Here is a 16,383-nt window from a genome sequence, read left to right as displayed (position 1 = left end):
TTCTCTCTGGAAGTCAGCCAGGTGTAAATCACCAATAAACCAAAAATAAAAGAAAGATTTCATTTCTCTTGTGCACTTGGAACGGACACTTAGATTGTGGTGTCCGTTTCCAGATCCCACCCCTAACCTAAAAGCTCAGACCTTACCTCTGGGTTTTATATTTATAGAGAGGAGAGGCCACCACAGGACAGATTGCATACAAATGACTAGTTATAAAATTGTAGGGTCTGTCTGCTAACTAGGCAAGTCCCTGGAAACTTCTCTGAAATGAAAACAAGATGTGGAAGGAGAGGGCTATGTTTCCTGCACTGACGTGGCAAGACTTCACTTACAGCAGTACCCGGGGGGGAGGCAAGGCAGTCCGGGCCACGGATGGTCAGCAGGTGGTGGACTGTATCCCATCCAACTCCACGCTTGCTGCAGACTCCTCCCCGGGCCCGAAAAATGAGATCACGTACCCTTCATCTCTTCTGGATTCTAGCCACGTAACGAGATTAAAGCACCCGATTTCTGAAAACACGAGGCTTTCTTTTCCCTCCCTAAAATAAAATTCCTCCTAAACCACAAAAATTTAACCCAAGCAGGATTAGAAGAGCAATAAAGGAGTCCACACAGAGATCTTCCCTCCTGCTCCCTCATTGTCTCAGAATCTTCTGCCGCCATTTCTGTCCAGGTAGTAAAAAAAAAAAAAAATTATTAAGTACCAGAAAATGTCAACTTCTCCAGAGGACACTAGACTTTCATCTTTATGCATCTGAGCTTGAGACTTCCTGTGGCTTTTTTGTTGTTCGCCCTTTTCTGAGTTTTTACAATTTTGCTTTATATTCCTATGGTGTTGGCCATGACTTCCATAATATAAGAGATATGTTCAAAAGAAAAATGGCTTCAGGAGGTACTGTTGCTCATGGAAATAGTCCTTCACTAAAACATCCATTTGGATTCTGCTCATGATCTCTTCCTAGTCAGAGCCAATTTGTTCAGATAGAGACAAGAAGATGCTGCCCCATGTTCCCAACACCTTGAAGAATGAGACCGTTGTAAAAATTTGTTTCTTTAGAAAAATCTCAGAAAAACCATGAAATGCAGGCAAGACTAGTTAGTGTTATGACATCAGCATAGCAGGTAAGAGTCGACCGGGCCCAGACCCCCTGAATGTTTACCCTTATCTACCACAAGTGATCTATGAACCCTGGACAAATGGCTAAACCTTGTGCATTATTTTCCTTAACTGGGAAATGGGAATAATAATTAGTGCATACTTCACAGAGCAGGCGCTCAAACGCTGGTTGTGTGTTAGAAACAATGGGAGGGCTTGCTAGAACACAGATCACTGACCTCACCCCCACAGATTCTGATTTCGTGGGGCGGGGGCGGGGCCTGAGAATCTGCATTTCAAACGAAGCCTCAGGTGACACTGTTGCTGCTCATTTGGGAACCACTATCATAGGGCTATGGTCCAGATGACATGGTGAATATATGTACAGGAAGTGTTAACAAGGACTACTTTTGTGGACTGCTGTTAGCCGGATGCCTGGCGAAAGGTTAGCTACATTAAATGGTGTCAGTTGTCACTGTCTTACGAGCTGTCCCTTCCACTTACAAATCCTAGTAAAGTTGCAGTTACACCTTAGGATAACATATTATAAGAAACCCCAGCTCCTAACAGAAATATCCTGATTTTAAAGTATGTATATATTCACAAGAGCTTGTAAATTGTTCTAAGTACTTAAAAGTGACTCTATAGATCACTGGGTTTTTTTTTCCCCTCTCAAACTTGTGAGTACCCATCTGTACATTTATTATGAGGCAGAAGAGAACCTAAAGCTGACACAGCTACTTCTTGAGGTTTCGTGTCTTTTCTCTTAGTTACAGTAAAAGCGCCAAAACAGATTTAGTCATTAGGGCCAAAAAGAATTCTTCAACTCTTTTCAAGGAATGAAGGAGCCCAGCACATGCAGACGCAGCAAGAGCAGTTACAAACATCACCAGCTCCCGAGGGCAGAGGAAACCGACCCGCGGCAAGGCCAGGGGACTGTTAAAAAGCTCTCCGCGACAAAGGAAATGAACGCAAATCCCTAACCTGAGGGCGGTCCAGCAACCCTAACGACAAAGATAAAACGCTCTGATGAAAAGCTGCGGCGGCTTAAGCTCGGAGCAGAGAAAGAGTATCAAACACCATGTCAAAGGTTAAGATGTTTTCCTTGTAAGACGCTTTGACCGTACTTGAGTCTGAAACAGAATGAGGGACAGGGAAATCGTCACTCTGTCTTTTCCGTGCCACGCATCGCTCCTTCCAGGAAGAAAACTTTTTTTTTTTTTTTTTTTTTTTAATAAACCTAGGTCGAGTGCCCCTTCTGTTCTAAGCACAGGGCGATTTAACGTTCAAGGAGGGACAGCTAGTCTTTGGTAAACATCTAACTTTTCCAACTCAATCCCATCTAAGTTTTTGGTAAAAATTCTCCTGTGAAACATGAGAATTAGATAAAACATTCTTGCATCGTGATGGCTTTTGAAAAAGTAAACAAAGGGCGCATGTTTGCAAGAACGCAAACAAACGTCTTACCCTGACTGAAAAAAAATGTAATATATAAACCACCCTCCCTGGCACTTCTCTTTTCAAAAATGTACATGATTATCAGTACTGCGCTGTCAACGGGACTCCACAAAGGTGGTTCTTCAGCTCTAGCGGGGCAAAAAAACACAACTGGGCAGCCAGCGGGTGAACTTGGAGTCTGTCCCTCCAGCCCAAAGCCTCCCCTGGACTTGGCCCGGGCGGAGGGAGCGAGACACGGGTCCCCAGAAGGGATTCTGGGGCTGCCACGACTCACCTCGCCAACTTCTCCAGGCTCGCGGCGCCCCGGCGGCCGGCTCGGGGGCGCGGACGCGGGGGCCGGCGCCGCCGAGCGCGCGGGCGGGCTCCCGGGAAGACACCCGGGCCCGGGAGGCGGTCGGGGGCCGGCGCGGGGTGGCGCTGCGGGGCGGACGCGGGGCGCGCGGGCGGCGCGGGGGGCTCGGCGCGGCCGGCGCGCAGGGACAGCAGCGCGAGCAGCAGCGCGGCCAGCGCGAGCAGGAGCAGCGCCGCCGCCTTGCTGCGGAGCTTCATGGTGCGGCGCGGCGGCGGCGGCCCCGGGGCGGCGCGGCCCCTCTGCGCATCGCGGCTCGCCGGGCGGCGGCGGCGGCGAGGCGAGCGCAACAGCGCGGGCGGCCGCCTCCTCCGCCCGCCCGCCGGGGACTGGGGTCCGCACTGCCGGCGGGCGGGCGACGGAGGAGGAGGAGAAGGAGGAGGAGGGGGCGGGCGGGGAGGAGGCGCGAGCCGGGCTCGAGGAGGAGCGGCCCGCGCCTACCGTACTGTATGGAGTAGCCGCCCGTCTGCCCACCCGCCAGCCGCCCGGAGCCTGGCGCTTTGGCTTCAGGGAGTGCAGCCTCAAATCCTTTTCCTCATTGATGCATCATCCTTCCATCCACCTGTTCATCCGTTCATTCATGCCCTCCCATACCATTCCGTTTCCTCGGTGACTTCTTCATTCGGTCACTCATTCACTTACCCTCCTATTCCACCCGCTCTTCAGCTCATTATTCTGTGCATTTTCCCCATCGTTTATTTTTATCCATCTTTCCACAAACGCGTGCATCCGTCTATACATCCAATCAGGCAAGAGCATCTCTGTTCCGTTTTCCCAGTGCAGGGCCTGGCACCTGGTGGATATCTGTTGGACAAAATCACGCCAGATCCACGTAGCCTAAAGAAGTTACAGGATACATTTCAAAGTCTGGGTTTAAACTCTGACTCTGTCCCCTACTGGCTTAGTGATCCTGAGCAAGTTGCACAATTTGAGACTTCATGTCCTTACATGCAAAATGGGAATGATAATACTGCTCTCCACGGAGGCATTGTTGTGGGCATTAAATTAAAAAAAAAAAATGCATTCAAAGAAACTAGAACAGTGCCTGGCTCACAATAGGTGTGCAATAAAAGCTCTGTGATAATCAGTACAATAAAACGTAGCTTATCAGAAATACATAAATGCAAAGGTTTTTTTTTCCTTTCTGATGTAGATTTGAGCTAGAGTAACAACTTTACCACCCATTGTAGGAATAGAGTCTTCTGAGACCCTAACAGCTACAATCACCAGATCAAGGTTCTGAATTTTCAAAGTATTCTTTCAGGGCATCTCTAGTCACAAATCTGAAGCATTAGGACACACGCTGTTATTATTCACTATGAACTGACAGTCAGCGTTCTACTAACTAGCTTTTTCAGCATGGCCACAGCACAAAGAAGACTAGTTAGAACAGTGTCTCTGAGTTTCCACCAGATTGCATGTTGACTTATAAATCATCTTAAAATTCAATTATATTCCAAATCATTCTTATATTAACATTATAGTTTAATTATTTGGGAACCCATTGTATTTAAAATTCTAGGAATGAGAATGTTTAATACCCTGGAACCTCTTGCCAAGCAGGCACACGGAAATGGCAGGGTGCAAGGTCAAAGCGTGGACTGAGAAATGTTGCAGTCAAGTGAGCACAAACAGTCCATTGGTTTTCAACGAGGATAAGGTACCATCGCAGTAGGAGGTATCTGGAATTGTGAGAAGGATGTTTTGTGTTGTCACAATGACTGGCAGGTCTATTGACGTACACCAAACCTCTTACAGTGCTTAGGACATTCTAGCATGACAAGAATCATCCTGGGCCAAGTGCCAACATGGGGTTCCTGTTGAGAAATGCTGAGCTATGCTAAGACTTGGCGCTTAGGCCTTTCAGGTTTAGAAATGACCACCATCATGTTGCTCCGTGGCCCAGTGAAACAGAAATTCCCAAACTCTGTCTTGCCACCTTTCCTCTTCCTCAAGGAGGACACGTGCAACAAGGGTAAAATAAGGCACAGTAACACTGAAGTAGTAGTACCTGAGGGTTTTAGCCTCAAACACCCAAATGGAGCTTGGGACAGTTAGGCTTGACCAAACAGAGAACTTCATTTTCTTAAACTCCACTGACTTACCTCCTTCACCTGAATCCAAACCCAAGTTTTGGATTTCACTGCTCTGATTGGTGGAAAAATACAACTTCTGACACCCTGGAAAAGGGGTTCTAGATACCATATCTATGGATCACCCAGTTTCTCACTTGGATGTTTAATAACCCAAAATGCTTGTTTATATGCTCCCCCCCTTCATCCCTGAAATCTATTTCTCCTTCTGGAGTTTTGGTATCTCTAGACGCTTAGTTGCTCAAGCCAGAAATTAGGTGGGAATCATCCTTGACTTCCCTATTTTCCTCACCTCTTGCATTAGTTATCTGTTATCGATTTTTAGTTATTATTATCTGTTATGCATAACAAACTACTCAAAAATTTGGTGGCTTAAGATAATCCACATACAATCTCATCACTTCTGTGAACATTTCAGAACAGCTTAGCTGGGTCCTCTGCTTCCCAGGCTCTCACAGGGCTGTAATAAATTGTTGGTCCAGTGCTGTGATCTCATCTGAAGACTCAAATGGGGAAGGATCCACTTCCAACCTCATTTACATGACTGCTGGAAGAATGCAGTTTCCTTCAGGTCATTGGATTAAGAGTCTCTGTGCCTTGCTGCCTGTTGACCAGGGATGCCCCCAGTTCCTCGCCAGGTGGCCATCTCTATCAGCATAAGCCTGTAAGAAGAGTCAGAGAGAGGATGCAACAATACAAAAAAAATAACCTAATTTTTTTTATAACCTAATTTCAGAAGTGACATTCTGTCACTTTATCTTGTTCTTTTAGTTAGAAGCAAGTCATTACATCTCATTCACACTCAAGAGGAAAGGATTACACAAGGGCTGGAATACCAGAAGTCCAGGATTATTGGGAGCCATTTTAGAAGGCTGCCTTTCTCACCTCCCATATCCAGAGAATTAGCGAATTCTGTTAAAGCTACTTCCCAAACATGATTGACATCTGTCCAATTCTCTCCTTCTGAATTGCCAATCATGATTGCTTGACAAGGCCAAAGCTTGCTAAATTCTTAATAGCCTCATTTCTATTGTATTGCATATAAATTATGCCCATCTCACGGCCCACCCCCCACTCCCATTATATGATGTGGCTGTTCTATGGCCTACACGCAATAGCAATTACCTTCTAATTAATCTCCTTGCTTCTTCCCAGGCCTTCTTCCAATTTTTAAGCCGGGTTGATTTAAACAAACAAACAAACCTAAATCGAGTCTTATTTCTCCCCTGCTTAAAACTCTTCAGTGATTCAGTGATTCTTCATGGTTCTTTTTTTTTTTTTAGGCTCCACCCAGTATGGAGCTTAATGCAGGGCTTGAGGTCAAGACCTGAGCTGAGGTCAAAAGCTGGAGGCTTAATTGACTGAGCCACCAAGGTGCCCCTTTTTCATGGTTCTTTAAATAAGTCTGAACTCCTTACCATAGCATCTAACTCTAAGATGATGTGGCCCCTGACTGCATCCATCCTGGGGCTTGTTCCAGCCCCACTGGCTTTCCATCAGGACCTCTACCATTCCTGGGTCTTACTTGCTTCAGTGTCTTTGCATTTGTGTTTCCTTTTGCTGATTCTATGCTCGGGAAAATACTTCAAGATTTAGATCTCAGCTTAAAGCCACCTCCTTAGAAAAGCCTTTTCTGGCCACCCTCTTTAAGGAGATATTGTCCCTCCCATTATTATATGCCCATTTTGTTTCCTGCAGAACCCTTCCCATAAACTGTATACACATACATAAACATATGGGTACACACACAGATACACATTCAAATTTATATGTCTATATGTTTTTAATTGGAATTATTTATGAACAGTAGCATATATAGTTCTTAATTGTATAGCTAGATATACCACAAAAACCAACATATAGAACATTTCTAACATCTCAGAAGACTCCCTATGGCCTCTCCCAGTAGTTATATTCAAGGATAATAACTACTCTAATTTCTAAATCATAGACTAATTTTGTCTGCTTTTTGAAACTTTATATAAACAGAGCCATCTGACAGGTACTCCCATTCAACATATTGTCTGTGAAATCAATTCATGTTTTTCCATGTATCAGTAAGTTTGTTTGTACACCTGTTTGTTTGCTGGGTAATATTCCATTATATTAATATAACATAATATAGGTTATTATTTTTAATCCATTTCACTATTGAGATAATGAAATTATTTGCAGCTATTATGAGCATTTTTATACAAATCTTTTGCTGGACATAAACATACATCTCTTTTGGCTATATATCCAAAAGTGGAATTTCTGGGTCATACAGTTGGCATATATTTAGTTTTAGATGCTGCCAAATGGTTTCTGAAAATGGTTGTACCAATTTACACTCCCAATAGAACTCCAACTTACTCCAAATCTCCATCTATACTTGATCTTGTGTGTTAGTTTAATCTTAGCTATGCTGGTGGGTGTCTAGAGTACTGTGTTACAGTTTGAATTCTCATTTCTCTTGAGCACCTTTGATATATTTATTGACCATTTGGATATCTTCTTTTATGAAGTGGCTCTTTTACCTATTTGGGGGGTAGGGCATCTGGCTTCTTCTTATTGATTTGCGGGAGTCCTTTATATATTATTAATATAGGTCTTTTGTCAGATACACATTTTGCAAATAACTTCACTCAATGTGTGGCTTTTCACGCTTTTAATGCTATCTTTTGATAAATAGAAATTCTCAATTTAATGAAGTCCAACTTTTCAAACTTTTATGGTTAGTATGCTTGGTGTTTTATCTAACAAATCTTTGTCTTGGTCACAAAGAAATTTTTTTATTTTCTTCTAGAATATAGCTGTATGATAGAACTTTATGTGATAATGGAAATGTTTTATGTCTACACTGCCCAAAATGGTACCCAGTAGCCCCATGTGGCTATTGAGCCCTTAAAATGTGGCTAATATGAGGAACTGAATTTTTTAAAATTTTATTTAAATAGCCATATGAAGTTAGTTGCTGCTATATCAGATAGCACAGTTCTAGACACTTTATTGTTTTAGTTTCCACATGTAAATCTACAATCCATTTTGGGTTAGTCTGTGTGTGTGTGTGTGTGTGTGTGTGTGTGTGTGTGTGTGTGTGTGTAAAATAGAAGGTAAAGATCAGGATTATATTTTTCTATATGGATATTTAATTGACCCATTTGTTGAAAAAAAAAAACCCATCTTTTCCTCAGTGAATTCCCAATGACTTTGTTTTAAATCAGGTGACCATTCTGTAACAGAAATGAAGAATACCTTTGATGTGCCCATTATAGACTAGACGCAGCTGTGGAAAGAGTTTCTGAGCTTACAAACATGTCAATAAAGACTTCTAAAACTGAAAAAGAGAAAAAAAGACTGAAGAAAAGGAACAGAATAACCAAGACATGTGGGGTATCTACAAAAGGTGCAACATACATATAGTGGGAATACCAGAAGGATAAAAAAGAAAGAAAGAAAGAAGCAGAAGAAATTTTTGAAGCAATAATGAGTGAGAATTTTCTCCTTAATGTCAGAAAACAAACCACAGAGAGTGGAAGCTCAGAGAACACTACGCAAGATAAAATTCCAAAAGACTACACCTAGGGTTGTCATATTCAAGCTCCATAAAGTCAAAGATAAAGAAAAAGTCTTGAAAAAGGTCAGATATTAAAAAATACTTTAAGTATAGATAAGAATTATATCCAACTTCTGCAAAACCATGCAGGCAAGAAAAGAGTAAGTGTAATACATAAAGCTTTGAGAAAACAAATTTACCAATCTAGAATTCTGTAACCTCATAAATTATCTTTCAAAGGTGAAGGAGAAATAGACCTTCTCAGAAAAACAAAAATTGGGAGAATTTGTTGCCAGTAGATCTGCCCTGGAAGAAATGTTAAAAGAGTTTCTTCAGGGAGAAGGAAAATGATACAGGTAAGAAAAAAATCAGATCTACATGAAGAAAGGAGGAGCATCAGAGAAGGAATAAGGTAAAATACTTTTCTTATTCTTAACTGACCTAAAAAAACAGTCTGTTTAAAATAATAGCAATAATATGTCAGATGCTTAGAGGTACGGATAAATGAAATGAATGACAGCCATAATACAAGGGATGGGAGGAGGACATCAGGAATATTTTATTATAAGGTACTTGCACTATCTATGAAGCAGTATAGTGCTATTTAAGAGAGGACTTGGATTAGCAGTAAATGTGTATTGCAAATCATAGGGCAACCACTAAAAATATTTTTTAAAAGAAGTATAATTCTTATACTAAGAAAGGAGGGAAAACTAAATTATGTAATATGCTTAACTAGAACCACAAGAAACAAAAGAGTGGAAGAGAAAAAATAGGAACAAAGAAAAAGGCAACAAATCAAAATTAGTAACAGAATAAATTTTATCCACCTATATCTTTAACTGCTGTAAGTATCAATTGTCTAAATACACCAAATAAAAGAGATTTTCAGTGTGACTCTAAAAACAAGACCCAACTATATGTCAGATGTAAGGAACCTACTTTAAGTATAAAGACATATACAAATTAAAAGTAAAAAAATGGGAAAACAAAGGGGTGTAAAAAGTTATACCATGCTAACGCTAATCAAAAGAAAGCTGGAAATGTCCCCAATAGCCAAACTACGGAAAGAGCCTAGATGTCCATCAACAGATGAATGGATAAAGGTGTGGCATATATACACAATGGAATATTATGCAGCCATCAAAAACACGAAATCTTGCCATTTGCAACGACGTGGATGGAACTAGAGGGTATTATGCTAAGCAAAATAAGTCAGTCAGAGAAAGACAAGTATCATATGATCTCACTGATATGAGGAATTTGAGAAACAAGACAGAGGATCATAGGGGAAGGGAGGGAAAAATGAAACAAGAAAAAACCAGAGAGGGAGACAAACCATAAGAGACTCTTAATCTCAGGAAACAAACTGAGGGTTCCTGGAGTGGAGGGGGTGGGAGGTAGGAGGGATATGGTGGCTGGGTGATGGACATTGGGGAGGGTAGGTACTATGGTGAGTGCTGTGAATTGTGTCAGACTGATGAATCACAGACCTCTACCCCTGAAACAAATAATACATTATATGTTAATAAAACAAAAAAAAAAAAAGAAAGCTGGAGTAGCTACTTTAATTTCCAAAGAAGCAGAGTTCAGAAAAAGAAAATTATCAGGGGTAAAGAAGGGAATTACATATTGATAAAGAGGTCAATTTTCCGAGAAGACATAACAATCCTTAATGTGTATGCATCTAAAAAAGGAATGTCAAAATACGTGAGGCAAAAATTTATAGCACTGTCACAAGAAATAAGTGAATCCACTGTTATAGTTGGAGACTTTATTGGCAGTCTACCAGAAATGGAGAGCTTCATCAGGCAAGAAAATTGTTAAAAACATAGCACTTTTGATACACCGAATATAATTGACATCCACAGACTGCATCATCCAACAAAAACAGAATATATGTTCTTCTCAAGCTCACATGGAGCATTCACCAAGATAGACCACAGTCTGAACTGTAAAACACACATTAACAAATTTAAAAGAATATAAATTATTCAGTGCATGTTCTCAGAACACAATGGAATTAAACTAAAAATCAATAACAAAAGATAGCTGAAAAACTCTAAAATATTTAGAAATTAAACAATACACTTTTACAAAGCACTTGGGTGAAAGAAGAAATCACAAGAGAAACTTAAAAAAATTTAAATTAAATGAAAATGGAAATACGGCTTATCAAAATTTGTGGGATTCAGGGAAAGCAGTGCTTCAAGGCAAATTTATACCATTTGGTGCATATATTAGAAGAGAGAAAGGTTTAAAACCAATAACCTAAGCTTCCACCTTAGGAAACTAGAAAAAGAATAAATTATATCCAAAGTAAGCTAAAGAAAAGAAATAATAAAAATTAGAGCAGAAATCAATGAAATTGAAAACAAGAAATCGATGGAGAAAATCAACAAAACCAAAAGCTGGATCTTTGGAAAGACCAATAAAATAGATAAACTGCTAGCCAGATTAAGACAAAGAGGAGACACAAATGACTCATATCAAAAATGAAAGAGAGGGCAACACTACAGTTTCCATGGATGATTTAAAGGATAATAAAAGAATACCATGAACAACTCTATGCCCACAATTTGATGAACAAATTCCTTAGAATACACAATCTGTCACAACTCATAGAAGAAGAAATAGATGATCTGAATAGGCCTACAGTTATTAAAGAAATTGAATCATTAATTAATTAACTTCTAAAATAGAAAACATCAGACCCAGATGGGTTCATGGGTGAACTCAAACAATGAAGGAAGAAATTATACCAGTTGTCTATAAATTCTTCCAGAAAACAGAAGCAGGAGGAATGCTTCCTTATTCTATAAAGCTAGCATTACCCTAATACCAGAGTCAGACAAAGACATACAAGAGAACTATAGTCCAATATCTCTCATGAATATGGATTCAAAAATCCTAAAAAATTAGAAAATCAAATCCAACAATGTATAGGAAGATTTATACACTACGAAAAGTGAGATTTATTCCAGGTGTGCGTGGCTGTTCAACATTCAAGAATCAACTAACGTAATCCATCACATCAACAGGATATAAAAGAAAAATCACATGAGCGTGTCAAGAAATGCAGAAAAAAATTCAACACCCATTCATGAGAAAAACTCTCAGAAAACTAGAAATAAAAGGAACTTCCTCAACTTGATAAAGAACATCAACAGTTGTTATAAGTAACATCATACTTAATGATGAGAAGTTTTCCTACAATCGGGAACAAGGCAAGGATGTTCCCTCTTAACATTCCTTTCAACATCACACAGGAAGTCCTAGCTTTTTCAGTAAAACAAGAAAAGAAAATACAGGTATACAGATTTGGAAGGGAAAAATGAAATGGCTTTTTTTTTTACAGATAACAAAATTGTCTATGTAGAAAATTCAAAAGAATGGACAAAAAAGCTCCTGGAACTAAAAAGCAATTATAGCAATGTTGTAAGATACAAGGTTAATATACAAAAGTCAATCACTTTCCTATAGGCCAGCATTGAACAACTGGAATTTGAAATCTATAAACACAATACTGTTTATAATAGAACCCCCCCAAACTGAAATACTTAAGAATACTTAAGTATAAATCTAACAAAATATGTGCAAGATCTATATAAGGAAAACTACCGAATTAGATGAAAGAAAGATCTAGAAATATGGAGAGATTCCACGTTCACGTACAGGAAGACTCAATATTGTCAACATGACAGTTCTTCCCGATTTTATCTATAGATTAAACTCAATCCCAATCAGAATATCAGCAAGTTATTTTGTGGATCTTGCCAAACTGATTCTAGAGTTTATATGGAGTAACAAAAGACTCAGAATAGCCAGTATAACTTTGAAGGAAAAGAAAAGAATTGGAAGACTGATGCTACCTGGCTTCGAGACTTATTCTAAAGCTATGGTAATCAAGACATTGTGGTATTGGTAAAAGAATAGACAACAGACCAATGGAACAGAATAGAGAGCCCAGAAGTAGATCCTGATGAGTATAGTCAACTGCTATTTGGCAAGAGAGCAAAGACAATACAATGGAGCAGAGATAGTCTTTTTCACAAACAGTGCTGGAACAATAGGACATCCACAGGCAAAAACAAGAAACAAAAAAACTATACCTAAACCTTACAACCTTCAAAAAAGTTAACTCAAAATGTTCATAAACCTAAATGTAAAATGCAAAATAATGAAACTCCTAGAAGATAACATAGGAGAAAACCTAGATGACCCTGTATATGACAATGACTTTTTGGATACAACACCAAAGGCACAATCCATGAAAGAAATAATTGATAAGTTGGACTTCATTATTATAATAAAAAACTTATGCACTGTGAAAGACAATCTCAAGAGAATTAGAAGACAAGCTATAGACTGGAAGAAAATACTTGGAATAGGCAAACTAGATCATGGACTCTTACCCAAAATATGCAAAGAATGCTTAACACTCAACAATAAAAAAAAAAAATCCTATCAAAAAATGGGCCAAAGATCTTAACAGACACCTCACCAAAGATGGCAAATAAACATATGAGAAGATACTTTACATCAGATGTAATCAGGGAAATGCTAATTAGAACAATGACATACTTCCACATATGTGTGTGTGTGTGTGTGTGTGTGTGTGTGTGTGTGTGTGTGTATACGTTTGCTGGAGCAAAGAGAAGTGTGTAAACTGACATATACAAGATGGTAAAACTGACATATACAAGATGGTAGCCAATAAAAAAATTCAGCAGGGAGAGGAGGTTTTGGGTTATGTCTGTATCTGTTGGAATGATTTTAGCTACACAGAAGAGAATATCTGACTAGCTATGGCTTATACTATGGCTTTTCAAATTTGAATGTGTGGACAAACTAAGTGGAGATCTTGCTAAAATGTAGATATTAATGTAGTATATCTGTGGTGTGACCCAAGGTTCTGTATTTCTAATAAGTTCTTAGATGTTGCTTTTGCTGCTGGTGGTAGTCCAATACTCTGAGTAGCAAGGATTGAATAATAAAGATATATTTATCTTATATATTAAGAAGCCCAGAACAGATGAAGGACAGGGATGGAAGGAAATCTTTTCACTTTATACCTACTGTGGAGATTCTTACATTTGTCTTTTGGTGAGCAATGAATTCATGTGTGTTGAGTATATATCTAAGAGGGACATTACTACATCAGAAAGTAGGTAAATGGTCTGCTTTAGTGGATGCCAGCCAACAGTTTTACCAAGTGATGGTGTCAACTTACACACCCACCAGCAGTGAATGAGAATCCTGGTTGCTACACATCATCTCCAACTTTTGGTATTATCAATCTTTTTCATTTGAACCATTCTAGTGGACATGTAGTGGTGTTTCATTGTGGTTATGATTTTCCTTTCCCTGAGGACTAATGAAGGTCAGCATTTTCCCATGTATTTATTGGCCAGTTAGACATCTTATGTTATGAAGCATCAGCTCAAGTCTTTGGCCATTTTTTATCAAGTTACCTTTTATTGATTTGTAGGATTATCTAAAATATGCATAAAGAAACCTTACAAATAAATGTAGTTTCATTTTAAAATTTAAATCTTTAATTCACTTGGAGTTTATTCTGATTAAGGTATGAGCCCAACTTTATTTTTTTCAGATCATTTGTCTCAACTCCAATACTACACAGCCTTACTTCCCATATCAATTGCAGATGTCACCTTTGTCAAGTACTCCATTTCCATGTGCATTTTGGAATATTTCTGGGCTTTCTATTCTGTTTGTCTGTCTTCCACGGGAGAGTACACTTTTATTTACTAGCATTATAATATTTTTAAATATCTACTAGGGGGTCCTATTGTTTTGGAGCTTTCTAGATTATTTTTATTTATTTTTCCATATGAACTCAGAACTGGTTTGTCTCATTTCAAAATTAAAAAAAAAACTTTACTGCATTGAAATGAATTTGTGAGTTAACTTAAGAAGAATTAACACCTTCCTCATGTTGCTTTTCCAGTCTAACATGATTACATGTCTCTTATTTGTTCACCTCTTATTCGGTATCCTTCAGTGATGCATAAACTTGTGATACACACAGCTGAGCTGGTGGAAAAGTTAAGACAATGTCTGAGGCCACGAAACTATAAGAAAGTAAGAGACTAGAGTGGTTATTCAGCATTGTAGTCAAACTTTTCTTTGGCTAGGAAATAAAGCTTAGAGCTGAAGCAAGGTGTGAGGTTAGTGTGGGAACACTTGGAATAAAACCTGGTCCCCTCAATGGATCTAGAGGGTATTCTGTTAAGTGAAATAAGTCAGACAGAGAAAGACAAATACCATATGGTTTCACTTACATATGTAATCTAAAACACAAAACAAATGAGCAAACAGACAAATAAACAAAGAAAAAACAAACAAAAAACAGAAATAGACTCATAAAAACAGAATAAAGTGGTTGCAAGAAGGGAGAGGGTGAGGGGGATGGGTGAAATAGGTGAAGGTGATAAAGAGATACAAACTTCCAGTTATAAAATAAATAAATAACGGAGATGAAAAGTACAGGATAAGGAATATAGTCAATAATATTGTAATAACTTTGTATGGCGACAGATAGGAACTACACTTACCGTAGTGAGCATTATGTAATGTACAGAATTGTCAAATCACTATGTTATACACATAGTGTATAACACATACACATACATACACATAGTGAAACTAGTATAATATTGTGTGTCAATTATACTACAATTAAAAAGTAAAATAAAAAAATAGAATATCATAAAAATAAACCAGATCCTCTCAAAGAGCATCACTCTGAATAGAAACCTAGAAAACAACCCATTTCACAAGAGAGGGGAGCGATGTTGCCTGTGTTAATGGAGTTCCCCAGAGGAGGGAAAAGGTTTGATTGAGAATTCCTAATGACCCACCTTCACATAGGCCTCTGTGGGGCAATAAATAAATAAATAAATAAATAAATAAAAGAAATTTAAAAGAGAAGAAAAAAGAAAAAACTCCAAGGAGAAATTTTAGGTTAAAACAATCACAAATTGGTAGATCTTCAGGGTTCCAAAAACAAAAGCAAATTTTTGTTGGCAGAACACACTTAAATCTTAGGTGTGGTGGGTTGAAAAGTGATTCCTTAAAATTTATGTCTACTTGTAACTCAGGATGTGACTTCTTTGGAAATAGGATCTTCACAGATGTGATTAAGGATCCCAAGATGAATCAACTTGAATCCAGAATGGTGGGTGTCCTTATCCTTGGGAGAAGGAGAGATGACACAGGGAAACACACATACAGAAAGAAGAAGCCGTGTGAATATGGAGGCAGAGATTGGAGTCATGCTGCCACAGCTAAGAGATGCCATGAGCCACAAGAAACTGAAAGAAACTAGGAAGGATTCTTTGAGCTTCAGAGAGAGCATGGCCCTGCGGACATTTTGATTTCAGACTCCTGACATCTTAAACCCTGAAAGAGAATAAATTTCTGTTGGATAAGCCACCCAGTTTGTGGTAATTTGCTTATGGCAGCCCTAAGAAACTAATACACTAGGTCTCAAGAAATTCACACAGATAAAATTCCAAGGAACTTGATTTCATCATCCCAAACTATAAAACACACACAAAAATAAACCATGGTAGAAAAAAAAAGAATCAACATAAAGAACAAAATGTAGAGAACAATCTGCAAAAAAGACAGGCATTGGAATGGTCACTGTGGAATATAAGAATATGCAATAAGTTTTTAAAAATAAGAGAGGTTATCGAAACTAGATGTAGGTACAATGAACTACCAAAAGGGATAGGGTGGTGAAAATAAAAAAGCGTAACTTCTAATAATACAAAATATGTAATTATTCAAATTAGAAACTCAACTTAAAAGTTAAATAGTG

The 16,383-nt window shown here is 38.8% G+C and overlaps 1 protein-coding gene across 1 annotated transcript in view; it reads right to left on the bottom strand.

Annotated features, from left to right (window-relative positions):
- GXYLT2 (glucoside xylosyltransferase 2) overlaps positions 1 to 3,103 on the bottom strand; it is a 99,129-nt gene extending 96,026 nt beyond the window's left edge. The window contains exon 1 of the mRNA XM_027586617.2: positions 2,829 to 3,103. Within this exon, the coding sequence (XP_027442418.1) occupies positions 2,829 to 3,103 (275 nt within the window). The remainder of the gene's footprint in view (positions 1 to 2,828) is intronic.
- Positions 3,104 to 16,383: the final 13,280 nt, after the last annotated feature.

The sequence above is a fragment of the Zalophus californianus genome, chromosome 1, assembly GCF_009762305.2.
Source record: "Zalophus californianus isolate mZalCal1 chromosome 1, mZalCal1.pri.v2, whole genome shotgun sequence".
Lineage (NCBI taxonomy): Eukaryota > Metazoa > Chordata > Mammalia > Carnivora > Otariidae > Zalophus > Zalophus californianus.
The sequence above is the reverse complement of the archived record's forward strand: the minus strand, read 5'-3'. Positions and strand labels throughout refer to the sequence as shown.